Source organism: Pongo abelii, chromosome 9 (assembly GCF_028885655.2).
Source record: "Pongo abelii isolate AG06213 chromosome 9, NHGRI_mPonAbe1-v2.0_pri, whole genome shotgun sequence".
Taxonomy (NCBI): domain Eukaryota; kingdom Metazoa; phylum Chordata; class Mammalia; order Primates; family Hominidae; genus Pongo; species Pongo abelii.
In genome coordinates this window covers 133,661,967-133,683,640 of record NC_071994.2, presented here as the reverse complement: position 1 = coordinate 133,683,640, position 21,674 = coordinate 133,661,967, and the positions used below count along the sequence as shown (strand labels likewise).

At 47.3% G+C, this 21,674-nt stretch overlaps 1 protein-coding gene across 1 annotated transcript; it reads right to left on the bottom strand.

Moving 5' to 3' along the window:
- Window positions 1-319: 319 nt before the first annotated feature.
- LOC100937417 (uncharacterized) lies at window positions 320-10,684 on the bottom strand. The gene is made up of 8 exons (XM_024255035.1): window positions 10,661-10,684; window positions 10,298-10,436; window positions 10,022-10,124; window positions 8,749-8,854; window positions 8,550-8,566; window positions 1,247-1,324; window positions 822-945; window positions 320-547 (listed from the first exon to the last, which is right to left on the bottom strand). The coding sequence occupies exons 1-8, from the start codon at window positions 10,682-10,684 to the stop codon at window positions 320-322; spliced, it is 819 nt and encodes a 272-aa protein (XP_024110803.1).
- Window positions 10,685-21,674: the final 10,990 nt, after the last annotated feature.

Below are 21,674 nucleotides of genomic sequence, written 5' to 3'. Positions count from 1 at the left end.
GCAGAATCTACTAAGGAGGACTAGATGTAGCATGACCCTTGGATTCCCAGATTTCTGCTGCCACAGACTCATTACTTCTTTTTGCCCCTATGATGAGTTGAAGCTACATTTCGGAACACATGGCCCCAAAAAACAGGAGACGGGGTGAACATCATGAGGACGGTGATGACGTCTTCTATAAGCCTAGGTTACTGGCCCTGAGACGTGTCCTCTGCCTTCCTCCACTCCCATTCTGCCCTGTGTGATGTGGGAGGGAATTCCCCAGGTGAAGACAGGCTCGGCCCTGCCCAGAATTTCCCATCCGTGGCTGCACCGCGGGTTAGACACCCAGCTTCCCCAGGCCCTGCGCGTGCACCATCAGTAAGTACTGGGACAGGAAGCAGAGGAAGGGAAGAATGCAGCTGCATTCAGTCCCGGAGAATAGCAGGCCCGGGTTATTCCTCTTTGGTGGCCGGGGCTGAAGGACAGTCTGTCTTATGGGGAAAAGTCTCCTCCCGCATAGCACATTTTTCTGGGGGCCTCCGCTGAGCTTGCCATCTTGGGAGAGCTGCATGTGGAATGTGGGAAAGAAGAAGTCACCCATCTAAGCCGACGTCTTCATTGGCTCAATGTTGGTGATCACCAATGCGACAAATACTGTGGTTGTATTGACCGTACATATGACAACATTCTAAACAACACAGGAGAACACAACGAACAACAGTAAAAGCTGGAGTGTCTCGCGAACGGAGTGGGTGGGCTGTGACTCCCACACTTTCCCTGCCCCTGGCCAGCCCCTCCTAAGCACCTGTGTGCTTTCCAGGTCAACACTGCAGAATGACCTGGCCAGACGTAGCCAATAGGTGTGGTCCTAAACAGCTGGTACCACATTTCCCTGGCTCGTTCTTCTTCAGGTGGGGAGTTTTTCTGAACTTCCACTTTGGAAAGAGCAGGACGTGCTTAAAACTGAGTGCCGGCCAGCCCACACCCCCGAAATAGATCAAGGGACTCATCACAGCCACTGCTCAAGTATTGGGAAGGGACATGACACCAGTGCACAAGTGCATTCTGAACTATAATGACAAGCAGGGAGCAAGAAAGCCACCTGTCTCTTTAGAACATACTTTCCCTCAGGCCTGGGGCTCAGTGGAAAGAGACAGGAAGGTTCCGGCTGGCCTTCCAGCCCCTAGAGCTGCCCAGCCCAGCCCTGGCAGATGCGAATCACCCCAGGAAAGGAGAGAGGAAAGAAGCCTTCCCCAGACCTCACCGTTCCTCATTCCAAACATCTTGTAAGTCCCAGGGGCACTGAGAGAGTTTGTCTGCAGCCAAACACAACTTCCTGTTTCTAAGAAAGGGAAGAAAAAAAATAGTTGAAAGGGTTTTTGGACACTGGAGATTTCAAGTTTCTGTAAACGCAAATGAATCAGACACATGTGGAATGAATTTCTCCGGAAGTAAGAAAAGATGCTGTGAGTTCCTCTTGCTGGACCAGAAAATAGGAAAAGGGTAGCTGGGAGGGGAGGTGCATCAGAGGCTGCAAGGAGACAGGCCATGTGGACATGGGATGGAAAAGAGGGTCCCATTGGTGACAAGGTTCAATGAGGCTGCCCTGAAGCCACGTCCTGAAGCTGCTCATTACTCAGAACTGCTCCACCTCTGAAGTCCTATATCAAATCTCCTCCGCCCCAACCACAACCTCCCATCTTCCCAGATCTTTCCCATAAATGCATCCTTCCCCACGCCCTGACCACCTCCGCATGCCCTGACCACCTCCTTCCCCCATCCATCTTTCCTGCTCCTCTGTCTTCAGCTCTTTCCCTGAGCTGCTTGGACTCCATGTTCAGCACCTCCACCTCAATCTTGCCAGTGTTCTCAGCGCCCTTGCCCTACGGACTGTCTGTGCTGCTCAGCAGGCAGAGCCTCACACGGCACCCATTCCCCTCTCCCCACCTCTCACCTCTCATGTCATCCTGCTACAAGCAGATCCACACCACGGAGCAATCCCAGCCCTGAGCACACTGGCGCCACCATAAAATTACAGCGTTTGATGGAAACCGTCCAGCAACCCAAGCAGACCCCCTCTCAGCTCTACCGATGGTCGTCCACAGAATTATTCTGCACTTCCCATGCTCCTCCAGCTCATCCCCCTGCCACGCTTCACTGTGGGTAAACAAACTCACCTCCACTGCTAAGTGGAGCACAGTACCGTATCTCTTATCATGGAAGGGAGAGGGGACACCAGCTCACCATTAACGGGCCACATATAGACACGAATCTAGAGGAACATTATAACTCTCCCTTATTTTGGATTCAACAGGCATGTTTCAATCTCTGTCAAGTCTATAGGAGAGTGGAGACTCAGAAGATAACTCCTCCCCCTGATTAAATTAATCCTCCAACTCTCTGAAGGGCACAGTACATCATGAGGTTTAAACACCGAGGTCTAAAAAAAAAAAAAGAAAAAGAAAAATATGCAGGGCACAGTGACTCATGCCTGGAATCCCAGTATCTAGGGAGGCTGAGGCAGGCAAATCACTTGAGGCCGAGAGTTTGAGACCAGCCTGGACAACATGGTAAGACCTTGTTTCTATAAAACATATAAAAAACTTAGCCAGGGCTGTTCCAGCTACCCAGGAGGCTGAGGTGGGAGGATCACCTGAGCCCAGGGAGGTCGAGGCTGCAGTGAGCTGTGATCCTACCACTGCACTTCAGCCTGGGTGACAGAGCCAGACCCCTTCTCAAAAGTAAATAAATAAATACACACCCAGGCTCCCTCGTGGCCCAGCTTCTCTACCTCATCCTCCTTGTTGGCCCCTCAGTTTCCACCACTGTTCAGAGTCCTGGGTGTGGCCCTGACATGGTCTGTCAGTCCCTCAGTTATTTCTAGTTTCACTGTTAGACGGAGATGGTTCTTCAGATCCCAAAAGTGGGTGAGGGGAAGGGGGAAAAGCTCTCACAGGGACAGGACCAAAGACAGCATACCCAAGAGAGTAGTCTTTGCACAGTGCTAACTGTGGCCTCCTGCTAGCCTATCTCTGGTGCATTAGGATGTGAAAAAATGTCTCCCTCTTGTCCATCTGGAGTTACATTACCGAAAGCCTAGCCTACAAATGTGCCAGATCTCAGGAAGCAGGACAGGGTGAGGAAAAAAAAAAAAAAAAACCCACAAGAAAATGAAATCGTAATTTTAAAAACCATGTTCGTTTCTTACCACCAATCCTGAAATCTTGCTGGTAGCTACAGATGCGCCTCAATTTACACAGAGTTACATCCCCGATAAACCCATCGTAATATCGTAAGACTAAAATGCATTTAATATCCCAATAAATCCATTGTAAAGTCAAAAATGTGTAAGTTGAATCGTCCTAAGCCCAGACGCTCCTCCACTTACAATCAGGTTACATTGGGATAAACCCATCGAACAGTCAAACAATTGATTGTAAGCTGAACCATCATAAATTGAAAACCATTGTATATCCATCCTTTTTAAAATCTATCCTTTCTCCTTCTGTTTCTGTTACATGAGAGGTATTTTCCCACTGTCAAAACTAATCCCTTCTCAATACTGCAGCCCTCCACCCTCTCAAGGCACTCAGCCCCTCCAAGATCCCTCCCTTCCCAAAGACTCAGCCCCTCCCTCTCTGCTGACAGCTCCCCATCAGTGTTCGCAGGTGCTGTGTCTTTTCACTCCCACATTTCACAGCTATGTCTCTCCACTCTCCCCTCACTCCCTGAATTCCTGCTGCTCTTCCAAAGCACACAACTTCTCTCTCCAAACATCACATATACTCTTCCCTCTTCCGGAAATGTTCCTTTTCCTCTTTCTTCTCTCCCCACTTTAACACAATCCTACTTATTCTTCAGGTCACAGATGAAAGGTCTCGCCCTCAAAGAAACCCTCAGGTTAGGTTCAGCACCCTCATGTTGCTGTGCACTTAGCTTTTTTTTTGACAGAGTCTGGTTTTGTTGCCCAGGCTGGAGTGCGGCAGCACAATCTCAGCTCACTGCAACCACCGCCTCCTGGGTTCAAGTGATCCTCCTGCCTCAGCCTCCTGAGTAGCTGGGATTACAGGCTCCCGCCACCATACCAGGCTAATTTTTGTATTTTTAGTAGAGCTAAGGTTTCACCGTGTTGGCCAGGCTGGTCTCAAACTCCTGACCTCAAGTGATCCTCCCGCCTCGGCCTCCCAAAGCGTTGGGATTATAGGCATGAGCCACCACGCCCTGCCTGCACTTCACTTTTCAAATACTCCGCACCCTTCCTTCCATCTTTGCTGCTGGACCATACACTGTGAGTCCCAGGCCACATCTCATCTTCATTTGCATCACTCATATCTAGCTGAGAGCCTGCCATAAAGCAGGCAGAGAAAAAAAATGATCACGTTCCCTTTCCTCTTTGAAAAATATGTTTCCACTTCCCCATATTTCTCTCTGCTACCTCTGTGCACCTTCCACAGTCATACTTGAGAGAACTGCTCCCTTCCTCACGCCCTAACAAGCCAGCTCCACACACCACTGCCCACGGGACTGTGTTGCCAAGGTCATCGATGACCTTGTGCTAAGTCCAACAGACCTGCCTCGATCCTGTGCCTGCATCCCGGCCTCCTCTGCATGCCCTCTCCCTCTTGTTATCCCTAAGTTGTTGAGTTCCTCTGGGTTCTGTTCACTCTTCCTGGCTGATCCCATCCACCCCCATGGTTTCCATTTTTTCCTATTTGCTGATTAGTCTCAAATTTAAATCCAGAGGCTCTGTGTCAGGGGCCCCCATGCCTACCTCATGTTTGGAAGTTCTCTGGAAGGGCTCCTGGGACTCAGCACACAGCTGTGCTCATGGTGAGGCTTTATCCTTTTGCTGTGGTGAGGACACACGGCTGGATCATAAGGGGTCAAGGCACGGGCAGAGTCTAGAGGAACCCATGCGAGGCTTCCTTATGTTCTTTCCGACCACCAGGGTCCCACAGAGCCCACTGTCCCTCCACAAAAATGCAGCAACACATGTGTGACATTTCTGCCTGGGGAAGCCCGGTAGAGACTTAGTGCCCAAAGGTCTTAACTGGAGTCTGGTCACATGGGCACCCTCTGCCTAGCAAAATTCTAGACTCTCAGATGGAAAGTAGATGTTTGGTATAAATTGTGTTGTCTGCACAGACAGTCTAGCCATGGGGAACCACCTTATCAGTTAACTGTTAACTAGGGATGCTCTGAGAGCCAAGTTCCCAGACGCCAGCCAAGGGCCAACCTTGCAGGCAGGTGTTTCTATGAACAGCAGTGTCAGGCCCACTGTGATAACTCCTTTCTGCACAGGCTGGGTATGTTTCCAACTTCCCACCTGACTCAATTTGCTCAAAGTCAAACTCACTGTCTTCCTCCCAGCTATTACACCTATAACCTATCTTTTTTTTTTTTTTTTTTTTTTAAAGAGACAGAGTCTTGCTCTGTCACCTAGGCTGGAGTATGGTGGTGCAATCATAGTTCACTGCAACTCCTAGGCTCCAGTGATGCTCCTGCCTCAGCCTTCCAATGTGCTAGGATTTCAGGCATGAGCCACTGTGCCTGGCCAGGACCTATCTTCTGTTTCCCCTTCTTCTCCACCCCTCCTATCCACTTGCCCTCAAATGCAAACTCCTCTCTCCATCTCCATTGCTGCTGCCTTCGTGGGGGCTCTCCATCCCCTCACCCAGCATGGCTTCAACAGCCCTGTCCCATTTCACTTCACATCCCTCTAATCCCATCCTCACATTACTCAGTGATCTTTTAAACATGAAAATTGGGGCCGGGCACAGTGGCTCACGCCTGTAATCCCAGCACTTTTGGAGGCTGAGGCAGGCAGATTACCTGAGGTCAAGAGTTTGAGACCAGACTGGCCAACATGGTGAATCCTCGTCTCTACTAAAAATACAAAAATTAGCCGGGCATGGTGGCACACGCCTGTAATCCCAGCTACTTGGGAGGCTGAGGCAGGAGAATTGCTTGAGCCAGGGAGGCAGAGGTTGCAGTGAGCCGAGATCATGCCACTGCACTCCAGCCTGGCTGACAGAGTGAGACTCTGTCTCACAAAAAAAAAAAAAAAAAAGAAAAGAAAAGAAAATTGGATCATTTCACTTCTCCATTGAAAACCCTTTGAAACCCTTTAATGGCTTCCAAATGCACTAAGAATTTTTTTTTAAAATCCAAACCTCTTAACAAGCCCTACAAGTTCCTCTGTGGACTGCCACCAACTAGCTCCCGGTCTTATTTTATGTCACTCTATCCCCCTGGTGACACTGTCTTTTGTCACTTGCTCACCAAGCCCTTTCTCACTTAGCGGATTCCCACATGCCAGTCCCAAGCCTGGGATGCTCTCTCCCATGCTCCCCCCTGGCTTTCCCAACTCATCCTTAGGGTCTCAGGTTGACGATCACAGCCTAAGAAAGTCCTCTCCTATCTCCTCCAATCTAAATGAGGTCCTTGTAACTCTCATAATTAATAATTCTATGTATCTCACGTTGACTGTTCTTTTGTTTGTTTGTTTTGAGACAGAGTTTCGTTCTTGTTGCCCAGGCTAGAGTGCAATGATGCAGCCTTAGCTCACTGCAACCTCTGCCTCCTGGGTTCAAGAGATTCTCCTGCCTCAGCCTCCCGAGTAGCTGAGATTACAGGCACATGCCAGCACCCCTGGCTAATTTTTGTGTTTTTAGTAGAGACGGGGTTTCGCCATGTTGGCCAGGCTTGTCTCAAACTCCTGACCTCAGGTGACCCGCCCGCCTTGTCCTCCCAGAGTGTTGGGATTACTACTATTCATTTAATGCTTCCCCCTCCACCCCACTAGACTGCAAGCTCCATGAGGGAAGGACTCTTTGTTCACTGATGGATATTTGAAGCCAACCTAGTACTGGCCATGTGGTAATGCACTGTTTCAGTTAGCTTGGGCTGCTGTAACAAAATGCCACCGACTGCATGGCCTAATCAACAGAAATGTATTTTCACAGTTCTGGAGGCTGGAAGTTTGAGCTCAGGGAGTCTGTATGGCTGAGTTCTGGTGAGCACTCTCTTCCTGGACTGCAGATGGCTGCCTTCTCACTGTGTGCTCATACAGCCTTTCCTCCATGCATATGTGTAGAGAAGCGATAGGGAGCTCTCTGCAGTTTCTTCTTATAAGGGCACTAATCCCATCCCAAGCGCCCCACCCTCAGGATCTCATTAAACCTAATTATCTCCCAAAGGCCCCAGCTGCAAATACTGTCACATTGGAAGTCAGGGCTTCAATATATGAATTTTGGGGAGACAAAAGTCAGTCCATAGCTAATGATCTCAGTGTTCCAAGAAAAAAATAAGTGAATTGCTGACAGAGAAGTATTTCTAAAATGTATGTCTAATCTTGTCACTTCTTTCCTGAAAGTTTTTCAATAATTCCCACTGCCTATAGAAGAAGTCCTAAAGTCCTCAGCTCAGCATCTGGGCCTGTGATAACCCAGCCTTGGGTTACCATGGGGATACTCAGCAGTGCCCCTGGAAAGTATGTCTTTCTCTTTCAGGAGCGTGCCCAGAGTTCATGCCTGTTCAATAGCCCCTGCCTCCCAGGGGGCTGCTCAGCTCTCTGCAGCATTGGTGCCGCTGAACCTCATCCACAGCTCCCTCAAAGCATGCTCTCTGCAGCCTGAGTAGTAAATCCAAGCATCAGAGTGAACAGATGCAGATGACTTCCAGAAACATGTGCTCCCAGAGCTGAGAAGCTGCTGCAAAGAAGCCTCATCCTGACAGAGGCAGAGCCACACACACACGGAACTGGGCCTGAGTCTCTGGAGAGAAGAGGCTGTTCTGAGATGAGCCCAGAACCTATCCCTCAGCACTGGGCATCACCACTTATGAAGCCCCTTGTCCACCCTTGAGAATGTCCCCCATCTGCTGGGCAGAGCACCACAAGACCTGGTGTGAACTGGCACAGCCTTGGCCTATCTCTGTGAGTGTCCTTCCCAAGTTCTGAGAGTGATTAATGGGTCAGCACGGCCCACAGTGGACACTCCGTAAATGTGCATTCCTTTCCTCGCTCCCTGTTGCCCAGCTTGTAAGCCTCCACATCAAGCATGTGCTTTTAGGTCAGAGGCTTCCAGTCCTGGCCCTCCTCTCCAACACACTTTCCCCTGCCCCCTGGACAACTGGCATTGCCCTGATTAGGTTGCGCACTATCCCAGTGGCCCACTGTGGGATGTATTGGTCCTTAATTCCCAATAGCCTCACCCTATCTGGTGATGAAAATAAAATCTGGAGGGAAATTTGCTAGAACTTCGGCCTCCCACCATATTGCAAATTGAGAGCTGACTTTGACTTCATATATATGCTAAAGGATCAGCACGTGTTAGAAAAGCAACAGGCGGAGAGTTAGATGGCCTGGTTTTGAGTTTTGTCTTCGCCATTCACCAATTAGGTGACCTTGGGCAAGCCATTCAGTCAGTTCCTCTGAGCCTCAGTTTCTTCATCTAGAAGATGTCCTACCAACCTCAAAAAATGTGTGCAAAAATCAAATGAAAGAATGCTATGTGACGGTGGTTTGCAAATTACAACACACTACATGAATGTAGGAAATTCAATACCTTATATCCTTAGGAGACTGGGGGCATCACTTGCTGGAATAGTATTTTGCTTACCACCAGATCCCCGGGTTGGAAGAGGGTCTAGGCAGAGAAAGATAAAGAAAAGCATAAAATTACCTAATTTAGTGAACACCAAAATTGGTAGCATAAATTCTGTGCATGCTGGCAAGTTGGAGGAAATTAAGGAGAACAAAAAAGCAGACCTGGATGTGTTTGGCTCAGTGGTGTGGAACTTCAAATCCAGTGCCAGGCTTGGCAGACATGTGAAGTGTAGACCACACTCCTCTCTCCTCTGAATCCTAAGCCTTTGGGAAATAAACACAAGATGTGAGGATCAAAATGTCAGCTTTATTTTTTATAATAGCAAAAGATTGGGAACAACCTGATGCCCATCTGTATGGGACTAGTTAGATAAATTATGGAAATTCACTCAACAAAATACTATGCAGCCATGGCTGGGCATGGTGGCTCATGCCTGTAATCCCAGCACTTTGGGAGGCCAAAGTGGGTGGATCATCTGAGGTCAGGAGTTCAAGATCAGCCAGGCCAACATGGTGAAACCCCATCTCTACTAAAGATACAAAAAATTAGCCAGGCGTGGTGGTGTGTGCCTGTAATCCCAGCTACTGGGGAGGCTGAGGCAGGAGAATCCCTTGATTTTCCTGAACCCAGAGGCGGAGGTTGCAGCGAGCCAAGATCGCGCCATTACACTCCAACCTGGGCAACAAGAGCGAAATTCCATCTCAAAAAAAGAAAAAAAATACTATGCAGCCATTTTAAAAAGTGAAAAACAGCAAGGTGTTGAACCGTATCTATGGTATGCTACCGATTGTGGAAGAAGTATATGAATGTAAGTACGTATTTGTCTGAATGTGTATAAAACACGCCCAGAAGAGGAGATGCTTAAACACAGGTGCCTCTGCTGAGGAGAACTAAGAAGCTAGGGGAAAACAAAGGGGAGAACATTCACTCTCTGCCTTTTTGCACCTTTTGATTTTTGAACTGTGTGACCATAAGACTGCATTATCGTGTGCACGCATGTGCCTGTGCGTGTGTGCGTGAATCCGATTTACTGGACTCAATAAACACCTTGGACTTAAAGCCAGTGGGCTGCCTGCTTCCTAATACTCAGCTATCCACTGGAAGTTCAGATGTGTGACCTGCTCGTGGGGAAGTTAAATCCAGACAGCAAGATGCAGGACCAGAGTAACAGAAGGTGTGCTGTCAGCCCCTGCAACCAAGAACCAAGGGGCCGTGACAGCAGCATCCTTCTCCCACTCCTGACAGTGGAAGGGAGGAACTGGCAGTTTTTCCAACCGGACCTCCTCGCCCTGCTGTGGCAGTGTGAAGAGAGGGAGGATGAGGACCCTCCAGAACAGTACAGGAAATGTTAGCATCAAGTGGACGAAGGAAAGAGGGAGCAGGTGTGGAACAGTGTGGCTGGGGAGGGGGATGCCAAGAAGGAAACTGACAAGAGGCTGCAAGGCGGGGCTGACGGATGATGAGAAGGAAGAGAGGTGTCAGGGCCTCGAGGATCGTACAGTTTCACGAGGGCCAGGAAGTGAGAGGGTGCTGCTGGGTGCAACCCAAATATTGTTGTTCATTAGTGAGACTGGAGAGCGAAAGGATGCAACCTTTGATCTTGCACAGTGAGTGAGGATGCGGACCTGATGGGGCCGTGACAGACTTTCACCAGGGCATAATTCAGCCTGATTCTAAGGAGGTCCCTCCCTTTCCTGATCCCTTACTGTCCTCTGCCCATTCCCAGCCCCCACATTTAGCAAAACCACTCCGCTTGGCGTTCCAATGTTCTGTTTTACATTTGGCTTTGTTCAGCAGCAGCCTCTGTTTAGCCAGTTTCTGCTTGGGAGCCAAAACACCAAGAAACTACACAAGAAGAGCAGAGCCTGGACAGGATCAGAAAATGCCAGAGATTTTGCCACCAAGCCTGCTCCACTGAGACTGCCAGGAGAGCTTTGCAAATGGAATCAATCTGAACGTAGCTGATGAGAAACATCTGAATGGAGGAAGCCAGGACAAACAGAAATCACTGTTTCCCACTGCAGTGGGCTGAAGTGGCTTCCCCAAGACTTCTACTTGTGCGCATTTACCTTTCTATCACGAAGAAGACTCATGCTACTTCTTGGAAACCTATCCAGTTCACAATAACGGACCCTGACCTCACGAACTCCGCTTTCCTTCCAGTCCCCAAGCCCTTCCGCGCCACAGTCTGCAGGTGGTTCTTTGGCTTTGTTGCTGTGTTTGATACATTTTGATAGCAGACAGGTCAGAGGTAGATTTTGGTCACAGTATATGGTGTCTCCTTTTCTCCAGAATTTGAAAACATCAGGAAGCCTCACCCACTGCCCAGGTATGTCCTTACCACCCCCAATTAAAAGCCCAAGATACCTCCCAAATGTAGTCAAGGAATTTGGGGTGTGCTTCTGCAGTTTCCTCAGGAACACATACCTGAGGCCAAGCAAATGGTGGCCTCATTCATTGTGACATGTCTCGGATGATGATATAATAATGGAGCGTGCTTGGCCGACTAGAGCTAATAAGGAAAAGAGTTCAATCCAAAACCGGGACAGTGGTTATCTAGCACATTTCGAGGGAGAGAACACTCCGATTCTGACTAATACGTGCTCTTGGGTCCTAGACCACTTTGTCTTCAGAGTGGAAAATTGGAATACTCTCACGAGATACTAACTTTAGACCAGGTGCAGTGGCTCATGCACTTTGGGAGGCCGAGGTGGGAGGATGGCTTGAGCCCAGGAATTCGAGACCAGCCTGGGCAACATGGCAAAACCACATCTCTACAAAAATTAAAAAACTTAGCTAGATGTGGTGGCACGCACCTGTAGGTCCAGCTACTTGAGAGGCTGAGGCAAGAGGATTGCTTGAACCCAGGAGGTAGAGGCTGCAGTGAGCCAGGATTGTGCCACTGCACTCCAGCCTGGGTGAAAGAGTAAGACCCTTTTTTAAAAATTATAAAAAAGAGAGGTATCAATCAATAGATAAACATTGATTCAGCAGTGTCCAGCTTCCTTTCCCTGCCTGCACATCCACCACACAGCCTTCTCAATGTTAATGCAGAGCAGCTAGCCAGCTGCAATCACCTGAGCAGACAGCGGCATTCAACACATGGACATGGTGCTTTGTCAGCTGGACACTCGACGTTTAGCTGGCACAAATCTGGGTAAATGCCAAATTGAGATCTGCCATCTGCAAAGCTTTGGCCCAGGACTGGGACTGAAGGTGATTGATGGTTCTGTAATTGTATAGTTAGGAACCCCTGAGTTTAGGAACACGAGTGACGCGTCCAGAAACAATTAAACCATTGGTCAGGGAGGTATCCTGCTTCTTGCGTTCTTTGAAGAATAACTTAGCTGTGTGTTACTCTGAGCATAAACATTACGCTGACCTTGATCCAGGAATTTAAACAGTGTCGTGTAATGTAAACACTACAAATACCTTCTTGCTGAAATGGTCTGTTTTCAGGATGGGTTAGGGTTTCTTCTCTACAAAAGTACTTTGGGGCATTGGATTTTAAATTCACAGTCAGATCTGCATTTTTCTCCCATTTACATTGCGTGGCCTTCAAGCAGTCTCACCAGCTTCCAAGGTTGAGGGAGCCCTCTACTGATGGCACGGCTGTAATTTCACAGCACATAGCAAGGAAAACTGGATGAAGTCTAAAGAACTCCTGGATCTGAGAACGGTAACCAGTCTTGAAACCTAGAGCAGACAGAGCTCTGTTTCTAGAGCCTATGAAAAGCCAGGCTCTAGAAACATCCTTGATTTCCTCAAACTATCCACATTATTTCAGGTTTTATACTTTCAGGCAATAGAAGAAAAAAAGGTCTGAAAGGAAAGTCGTGTTCTATGCATTGAAAGCCTACCTATTCCTGTGTGCATGCCCCATACACATGCACACACACACACACACACGTATGCACGCACTTCTGCTTTTACAAATATACACACACCTACACATACACTTACATACTCTGCAATTGCAGCATCATGGCCCACTACAGGAAGACTTTGCTCTGTGTGTGCGTGTCCTGGAGGAAAGGCGTGGGAGGTACATAAGTATACATAGAATTCCAGAATCGTGGGACTGGATGGAACATTCACCCTTTGTGGCATGTTCAGAGGACAACTCTGAGGAGGCCACAGCTTGAGAAAGGAATTCTCCCCAGCGGCTGTGGCCTTGATGCTGGAGGTTAACAGCTTAACACCAGGGTGTGGTGCCCAATTCTGAACTCAGGAAATTAGTGACGATAAGGGTGGGCTGCCTGCCAAGGCCCGTGGTGTGAATCCCAAGAGAAGCACCTTCTATTTTGAGACCTCCTCCGACCATGCTGTCCTCCGCTCTGATGCACGTCCCACCTCTCTGTCTGTGTGCTGCTTTCTTCGACTCTTTTATTCCTAAACTTCCCTGGGTTTCCAACCCATGGACAGTGAGATCAACTTATTTCCTTGCCCATTGATTCATCAAAAACAATAATCATGTGGTATTAGGAATCAAGTACCTAACACAGATGTCAATAGGAAGATGTCAATGGTATAACTCTTCCCTTGCCAAGAACATCAAAGAGAAGAGAGGGGAAATGGCAAACAGAGGATCAAACTAAGCCTGGACAAAAGGAGATAAAAGCACAATAAGGTTCTTTTCCTTGAGAGGGCTCCCCTGGAAAGGAAAAATAAAAGCATAGTTTCGCACCACATCATATAACCAACGCTGCCAAATAACCACACACGCCAAAGGAGCCATCCCTGGAAAATCAAAAAATCAAAAGACGTCACTCCTCTGCTCAAAAACCTTCAGTCACTCCCGTTGCCCATAGAAAATCTACAGTCTTTAAGAGGACATTCAAAGTTCTTTGCTTTTCCTGCCACAGTTTCTACCCACCCCAACAGGTGTGGCTCACTGTCATGTTAGCCGCAGACCACTGTCACCTCATGGCTTTCCTGCTACTGTTCCTTTCTTCTCTGTGTGTCTGGGGCCTACCTATCCTTCAAGAGTCAGCTCAGATGTCACCTTCTGCATGAAGCCTTCTCCAGCTCTCCCAGGCAGAATGTATTTCTCTCTCTCCTGTGTACCCAGAGGATTTTGTTTATGCCTTCCTCCCCCACCATCATAACACTTAGGGACAGCCTTCATAGTTGGGTCTCCTCCACAGTTCACGCATTGTGGTCAAGCCCACATCTTACTCATGTTTGCATCTCTCTTGAGTTCCCACCCCCACCATGTCACTCCATGCCCACCGCTGATCCTTCTCTCCTCATTCCCCATCCTCATTCCTCCTGCCAGGGGCCTACCATAGCATCTCCCATACAATCAATTCTTAATACTATGCATTGCCTGTTCCATGAAACTAAATTAACACCTAAGATTAGGGAAAAATATACTTCACTCCAAAGACAGAAAAAAGGCAGGTGATATATTCTGTCAGATCCTAAGTAATACAAAGTCTCCAGCATGGGCAACATAGGGAGATCCCATCTCTACAAAATAAAAACATTTTTTTAAAACTTAGCCAAGTGTGATGGTAAGCACCCATGGTTCCAGCTACTCAGGAGGCTGAGGTAGGAGGATTGCTTGAGCCCCAGGAGATTGAGGCTGCAGTGAGCCGTGATGGTGCCATTGCGCTCCAGCCTAGGTAACAGTGTGATACCCTGTCTTAAAAAAACAGAAAAGGCCGAGTGAGGTGGCTCATGCCTGTAACCCCAGCACTTTGGGAGGCCGAGGCAGGTGGATCACGAGGTCAGGAGTTTGAGACCAGCCTGGCCAACATAGTGAAACCCCATCTCTACTGAAAATACAAAAAAATTAGCCGGGCATGGTGGCAGGCGCCTGTAATCCCAGCTACTTGGGAGGTTGAGTCAGGAGAACCGCGTGAACCCGGGAGGTGGAGGTTGTAGTAAGCAGAGATCACACCACTGCACTCCAGCCCAAGCAACAGAGCGAGACACCATCTCAAGAAAAAAAAAAAAAAGAAAGAAAGAAAGAACTCTCATTTGTCAGTTCCAACATGGCTCGTCTAAAAGCTTCTCAAGGCTGGGTGCGGTGGCTCAAGCCTGTAATCCCAGCACTTTAGGAGGCTGGGGTGGATGGATCACCTAAGGTCAGAAGTTCATGACCAGCCTGACCAACATGGTGAAACCCTGTCTCTACTAAAAATACAAAAATCAGCCAGGTGTGGTGGCACGCACCTGTAATCCCAGCTACTCAGGAGGCTGAGGCAGGAGAATCACTTGAACCCAGGAGGCAAAGGTTGCAGTGAGCTGAGATCGTGCCACTGCACTCCAGCCTGGGCAACAAGAGCGAAACTCCATCTCAAAAAAATAAATAAACTAAGTAAAAGCTTCTCAAGGTTTTGAATCCCTCCAGTTTCAGGGCCTTCTATATGTGACCATGGTGCACTGAGACCAACTTTCAACTTTTGAGCAAATGTGAATTAAAGACCTCCCCTTCCTCAAGACACTTTACTGTCATCTGCTAGAAATTTGTCATAAAAACTATCCAAATATGCTAGGAGCAGGAGATGAATGACACCTCCTGGGGTTGTACAATGAACAGCCCTAAGTGGCCTTAATGATACTAAGTTGAACACAACCAGTCAGTGTTTATCCTTCAAGGTGGGCATCACAGTGGTGCACGGACCTTGGAGTGTGAGAAATCTGAGTTCACATCTTGGATAACCATCCTAACCACTAGCTTCCAGGCCTCTAAAATGTAGCTTATCAAAAAACCTCTTCACAGGGTTACTTTTAGGATTACACAAAATTTTAAATATCGAGTGCTTAAGGACTCACAACAAATGTTCAGTCAGTGAAAGCCACTATTATTACAGTAATGCTTCTAAAATTCAATACATTTCTGAAAGGTATCTTTTGAAATTACCGTCAAAGTCCTTAAGCCACATTCAAAAATCATCAGTTTTGTGTGTGTGTGTGTGTGTGTGTGTGTGTGTGTTTCTTGCTTTTTTTAAGACAGAGTGTCACTCTGTCGCCCAGGCTGGAGTGTGGTGGTGCCATCTCAGCTCACTGCAAACTCAGCCTCCCAGGTTCAAGCGATTCTCCCTTCTCAGCCTTCAGAGTGGCTGGGATTACAGGCATACACCACCACATCTGGCTAATTTTGTATTTTTAGTAGAGATGGGGTTTCACCATGTTGGTCAGGCTGGTCTCGAACTCCTGACCTCAAGTGATCTGCCTGCCTCAGCCTCCCAAAGTGCTGGGATTACAGGCATGAGCCACGGTTTCTGGCCTGTTTCTTACTTTTGCTAAAATGATATTATTGTATCTGAGTCTCCATTTTATTAATCAGATATAGCTAAAATGATATTTAGATGTTTATAAAAGTCAAATTTGTTGTTTTAGAAAAAAAGGTTTGCAGCCACTGACTATATGTTTCAGTTACTTAAAGAATTCCAAAGGCATTGGTCAAAACCAAAATTTTGTATAAAGAGCATTTATATCTTATACAAATATCCCAGGTATGCCAGGCATGGTGGCTCACGCCTGTAATCCCAACACTCTGGGCAGCCAAGGGGGGTGGATTGCTTGAGCCCAGGAGTTCAAGAGCAGCCTGGGCAACACAGCAAAACCTGATCTCTGCAAAAAATACAAAAAAATAGCCAGACATGGTGGCAAATGCCTGTAGTCCCAGCTACATGGGAGGCTTAGGTAGGAGGATCTCTTGAGCATGGGAGGTCAAGGCTGCTGTGAGCTGAGATCACACCACTGTACTCCAGCCTGGGTGACAGAGTGAGACCCTGTATTAAAAAAATATATATATATCTCTCCCAGGCATTCTCCACAATATCTAGCAGAAAGTTAGACACAGTTGTTCCTTCCTTAATACAAATTATCAACTACTTATTGAGGGATGATAATTGTAAAAATCAGGTCTTCTGAGTTCATAGCATAGAATCCCAAGAAACCTACAGTTTCGGAAGTAACCTAACCTGTAAGATCAGTTAAACTGAAATTCCGGATGGCTCCAGGGGATGTCAAGAGAGTAACATTCTCTGGGTTCCCTTCTGGACCTGAGAATAACTTTAATTACTACTTCATATTCCAGTTTTCCAGTGCGTAGCCAGAGAACGTCCTTGACGGGTCACGTGATTCACTAATAAATACTGCCAACTCTGCTTTTTCAAGAGTGGATTTTGATTAATTCAATCAGCAAGCACTTTCCAATCCCTCTCATGTGTAGAACATAACACTTGACACTGCACGAGTTACCAAGCACATAGCACATGCATGACCCCTGACCTCACGGGGTTTCCAATCTAGGGGAGACTAGAATCTAGAATTCCAATCTAAAATCTTTCAGTTGTAGTCAGTATATACAACAATAAAGTATGGATTATGATACAATTACTTGTTGACTAAATAGTAGAAATAATGCATGCTATAGAAAGACACCTGTGGACAAGGGTCGTTATGGAGGCCCTAGAATCAAACTCAGCCCCAATAGACAGAAAGGCTTTCACTAGGCAGAGAGAATGGGAGCCAATCTAGGTGAAAAGACCACTACAATAATGATAAATGGTACAAGGTGCATGGAAAATGGAAAGTAGACCAATCCACTTACATAGATGTTAAAGTAGGGGTACAGTGGTCATAAGATCAAAAAGACAGTTTGGAGGCTGGGCATGGTGGCTCTCGTCTGTAACCCCAAAATTTTGGGAGGCCAAGGTGGGTGGATGCCTTGAGCCTAGGAGTTTGAGGCCACCCTGGGTAACATAGTGAAAGCCCATCACTACAAAAAAATACAAAACTAGCTGGGTGTGATGGCATGCACCTGTAGTCCCAGGTACTTGGAAGGCTGAGATGGGAGAATCACCTGAGCCTGGGGAGGTGGAGGCTGCAGTAAGCCATGATTGCACCACTGCACTCCAGCCTAAGCAACAGAGCAAGACCCTATCTCAAAAAAAAGAAAGAAAAAGAAAGGTTTGGGACTACACTGTGACGAATCTGAATGGCAGAAGCAGGAATTCATACTGTATCCTGTATAGACTAGGAAGTGATGCCCTCACATGGCACATTGTAGGAAGTTGGGCAAAGATACAGAAATGCTGAACAACTGGTTGTTTTTGTTTGTTTGTTTGTTTGTTTTTAATCGGGAGACAGTCTTGCTCTGTTTCCCTGGCTGGAGTGCAGTGGTCTGATCATAGCTCACGGCAGCTTCAACTTCCCAGGTTCAAGTGATCCTACCGCCTCAGCCCCCGGCGTAGCTGGGACTGCAGGCACATGCCACAATGCCCAGGTAATTTTTGTATTTTTTGTAGAGGTAGAGTTTTGCCATGTTGCACAGGCTGGTCTCAAAGTCCTGGGCTCAAGCAATCCGCCTTGGCCTCCCAAAATGCTGGGAGTGCAGGCGTGAGCCACCGCGTCTGGCTGAAATGCTGAACTTTTAATGTCCCTTCTTGGTTCATGGCCAAGAACAAAAAAAAAGAAAAGAAGATCAACCAGCTCTTCTGACATCAGCTCTGTAGTCAAAAGTATTCACAGGGGAGTGAATCTAAATCTTCTGGCAAAAAAAAAAAAAAGACTACAACTTGGGGATTAGCTGTCCACTTCAGTCTTCCATGTGCACTCTGGCCTGTCTGACCCAGAGTCATCAGCAATGAGCAGCTGAAGCAGGAAAAGCAGCAAAAACTCAGAGCTGCTGGTGGCTGGAAAGAAATTGTTCCTGGCAGTGAAATCTGCCTCATCTATGCCTGGGATCAAGCAGTGGGATTAGGTGGTTTGCTGGGCCCCACAGCATGGTCTGCGGTGCTGTCAGCAGCCTTTAATCAAAACATGACTGTGTAGCACGCAGTGGTGGCTGGTTTATGTTCTAGATATTAAATGCAGGCTTACGCATCCCTCTATTTATACATGCACCCAGACCTGCTGGATAACTGCCATTCCATTCAAGGGAGGTGAAATAAAACCCTCCTGTGCAGCACACTGAGACACACAGCACACATTCCTGGAAGCAGCAGGCAAGAAAGAATTTGACCTCCAACCACAAAAAGGAATCCCGTAGGGGAAACCGCACAGTGGCCTAACAGACCACAAGCAGAAATCCATTTCAGAATGTGGAAAGCTAGTCTTGGTGAAGTAGTAGGTGGGATTTGGAACAAGTCACACCAAGTTAGAAGCACAGGAAGGCAACACAAAGGGCACAGCGGGCACCACCTGTCTGCATTTGCATCAGCTTCATTGTCAAATTTCAGTCTTGACAAAATCCTGCCCTTGGGAGACCACCTAGGTCTAACTTCATTCCCCAACTCATCGGGCTCATCTGCCAACAGTCCTTCCCCAGAGACTGATGGTTTCAACCCAAGTAGAAAAGCAGACTGCAGAGGCCAACAAGGTGGGTTGTGTGGGAACTTGCTAAACTGAGTTTGACAGCCCCTACCAAGACAACTGGCTGGCAGCTTATGCTGACAAAATTCACTGCTACATAGACCTTTAGTTCCAAACCACCCACCTCCTGTTGCTTTCTGATTCCCCACCTGTGAGCATCTATAGACAGACCATATTTTATTTTCTTTGTCACCTCTTTCCTAATGCTTTCCCATATTACTGGAACTGAATGTTTTCTTTTTTTTTTTTTTTCTTCTTTTTTGAGACAGGGTCTCACTCTGTTTCTCAAGCTGGAGTGCAGTGGCACCATCTTGGCTCACTGCAATCTTGACCTCCCATGCTCAAGGAATCCTCCCACCTCAGCCTCCTGAATAGCTGGGACTACAGGTGTGTGACACCATGGCCAGCTAATTTTTGTATTTTTTGTGCCAATCAGAAAATCTTTGAATCCACCTATGACCTGTAAGCCCCACCCCACTTCAAGTTGTCCTGCTTTTCCAGACCAAACCAATATATACTTCACATGTATTGACTGATGTCTTATGCCTCCCTAAAATGTATAAAACTAAGCTGTGCCCAACCACCTTGGGCACATGTTCTCAGGACCTCTTGAAACTGTGTCTCAGGCCCCGGTCACTCACAGTTGGCTCAGAATAAATCTCTTAAAATATTTTACAGAGTTGGGCTCTTTCCATAGAAAATATAATATGCCCTCGACGAAAACTTGTTGAGTGAACGAATGTACAAATCAATGAGTACATGAAGCAATAGTGAATGAGTGAATGGATGGTTAGATTGTCAGTATTGCCCAGATTTAAAGAAAAGGAAAGTCACTCCAGATATTGATCAGGTTGAACCTCTTGCCTTTACTTAGGTTAGTCATTATTTAGTCTTATTTTACAGAGGAGCCAACCAAGGCCAGTGTGGACTGAACACCTTGAAAAGGCCACAGCGCCCACCTCCTAATGTGGAGCTCTTTATTCTGTACCATTCTGCATGATACTGGTATCTGGTTTTGTTGGTTTCAGTATCTGGTACATACATCATGGGATTACCTTCAAGAAGACCAGGGAAAATACCCTACTTTTTATCCTCTTCTTATTAACCCCTTCTTAGTTTCTTGTCTTTACAGAGAGTAGAGATGAACATATACTTATAACAGGAAGATGCTCGACTCTGTTGTTATTGTTTGTTGTTGCTGTTACTGTTGTTGCTGTCGCTGTTGAGGTAGAGTCTCACTCTGTCGCCCAGGCTGGAGTGCAGTGAGTGGCTAGATCCTGGTTTGCTGCAACCTCTGCCTCCTTGGTTCAATCAATTCTCCTGCCTCAGCCTCCCAAGTAGCTGGGATTACAGGCGCCAGCCACCAGCCCGGCTAATTTTCATATTTTTAGTAAAGACAGGGTTTCACCATGTTGGCCAGGCTGGTCTCAAACTCCTTACCTCAAGTGATCCACCCACCTCAGCCTCCCAAAGTGCTGGGAATACAGGCGTGAGCCACTGCGTCAAACCAGAAGATGCCCCACTCTATAAACAAGGCAGACATGGTCTAAACAAGTCCAAAACGCAAAAGTCTTTCAACATCAAACATTGTCAGGCCTCTGAGCCCAGGCCAGGCCATCGCATCCCCTGTGACTTGCACATATACATCCAGATGGCCTAAAGTAACTGAAGATCCACAAAAGAAGTAAAAACAGCCTTAACTGATGACATTCCACCATTGTGATTTGTTCCTGCCCCACCCTAACTGATCAATGTGCTTTGTAATCTCCCCCACCCTTAAGAAGTTTCTTTGTAATTCTCCCCACCCTTGAGAATGTACTTTGTGAGATCCACCCCTGCCCACAAAACATTGCTCTTAACTTCACCACCTATGCCAAAACCTATAAGAACTAATGATAATCCATCTCCCTTCGCTGACTCTCTTTTCGGACTCAGCCCACCTGCACCCAGGTGAAATAAACAGCCATGTTGCTCACACAAAGCCTGTTTGGTGGTCTCTTCACACGGACGCGCATGAAAAACATAATTCCCAGATTTGAGTCCACGGACATGGCAAGGAGGAAACTTTTATCAGAAGAAATTGCCAAATCGTGGGAATGTGAGCAATGAATCCATCACAGGTGCTTCATCAGTTCAGCTGGCAGGGCCAGGAAAATAGCTGCCTGCAAGTATACCTGTCTCCTCTAGCCAAACCACCACCAGGATTTCCATGGCAAGTAGCTCCCTGGACTTGATTCAGAGCCTACAAATGGAAATTCTCAGGGCAAGCCTAGCCTTCTTGCCGCTGGCAAAGTGCCACAGAAACGTTGCCACCCCCTCCTCTCCTGGGCTCCACCGGAGACACAGGCATCAAACGGAAAGAGCAGAGCTTCTAAGGACGCAATGGACTCAGGCTTGGTAGTGGCCACAGGCCTCAAGAAATGCAATCACCACCACTAAACATGCCTGTTCTGATGCTGCAGGAAGAGTGAATCCTGGGCTCCAGGGAAATTTCTGGCAAATGTTCTCACAGTTTGATTTGTGAGAACAGCAGTTCCTGATAAAAGCTTCAGAAAGAAGATAGTAGCTATTAACACCTCTTGGGCTGAACCCTGCAAGTCCTTTGACAGTCTTTCAGCATGTTAGACAAAGGTGTGCAGAAAGTCAGAAAGATTTACTGGATGGTGGGGGTGAGAGAGCAGCCTGGAGGCAGGAGATAGTTCTTGCCCAGCCTTTGGAAGAGGTCAAAAGCTAAATGGTTTTCTGCCTTTA

Coding starts and splice junctions, on each gene's coding strand:
- LOC100937417 (XM_024255035.1), bottom strand. CDS start 10,684: ATGAGTCTTCTTCGTGATAGAAAG. Junction 10,125..10,297: donor CTGGGAATGGGCAGAGGACA/GTAAGGGATCAG, acceptor GGTTGCACCCAG/CAGCACCCTCTCACTTCCTG. Junction 946..1,246: donor GATGTTTGGAATGAGGAACG/GTGAGGTCTGGG, acceptor GCCGGCACTCAG/TTTTAAGCACGTCCTGCTCT.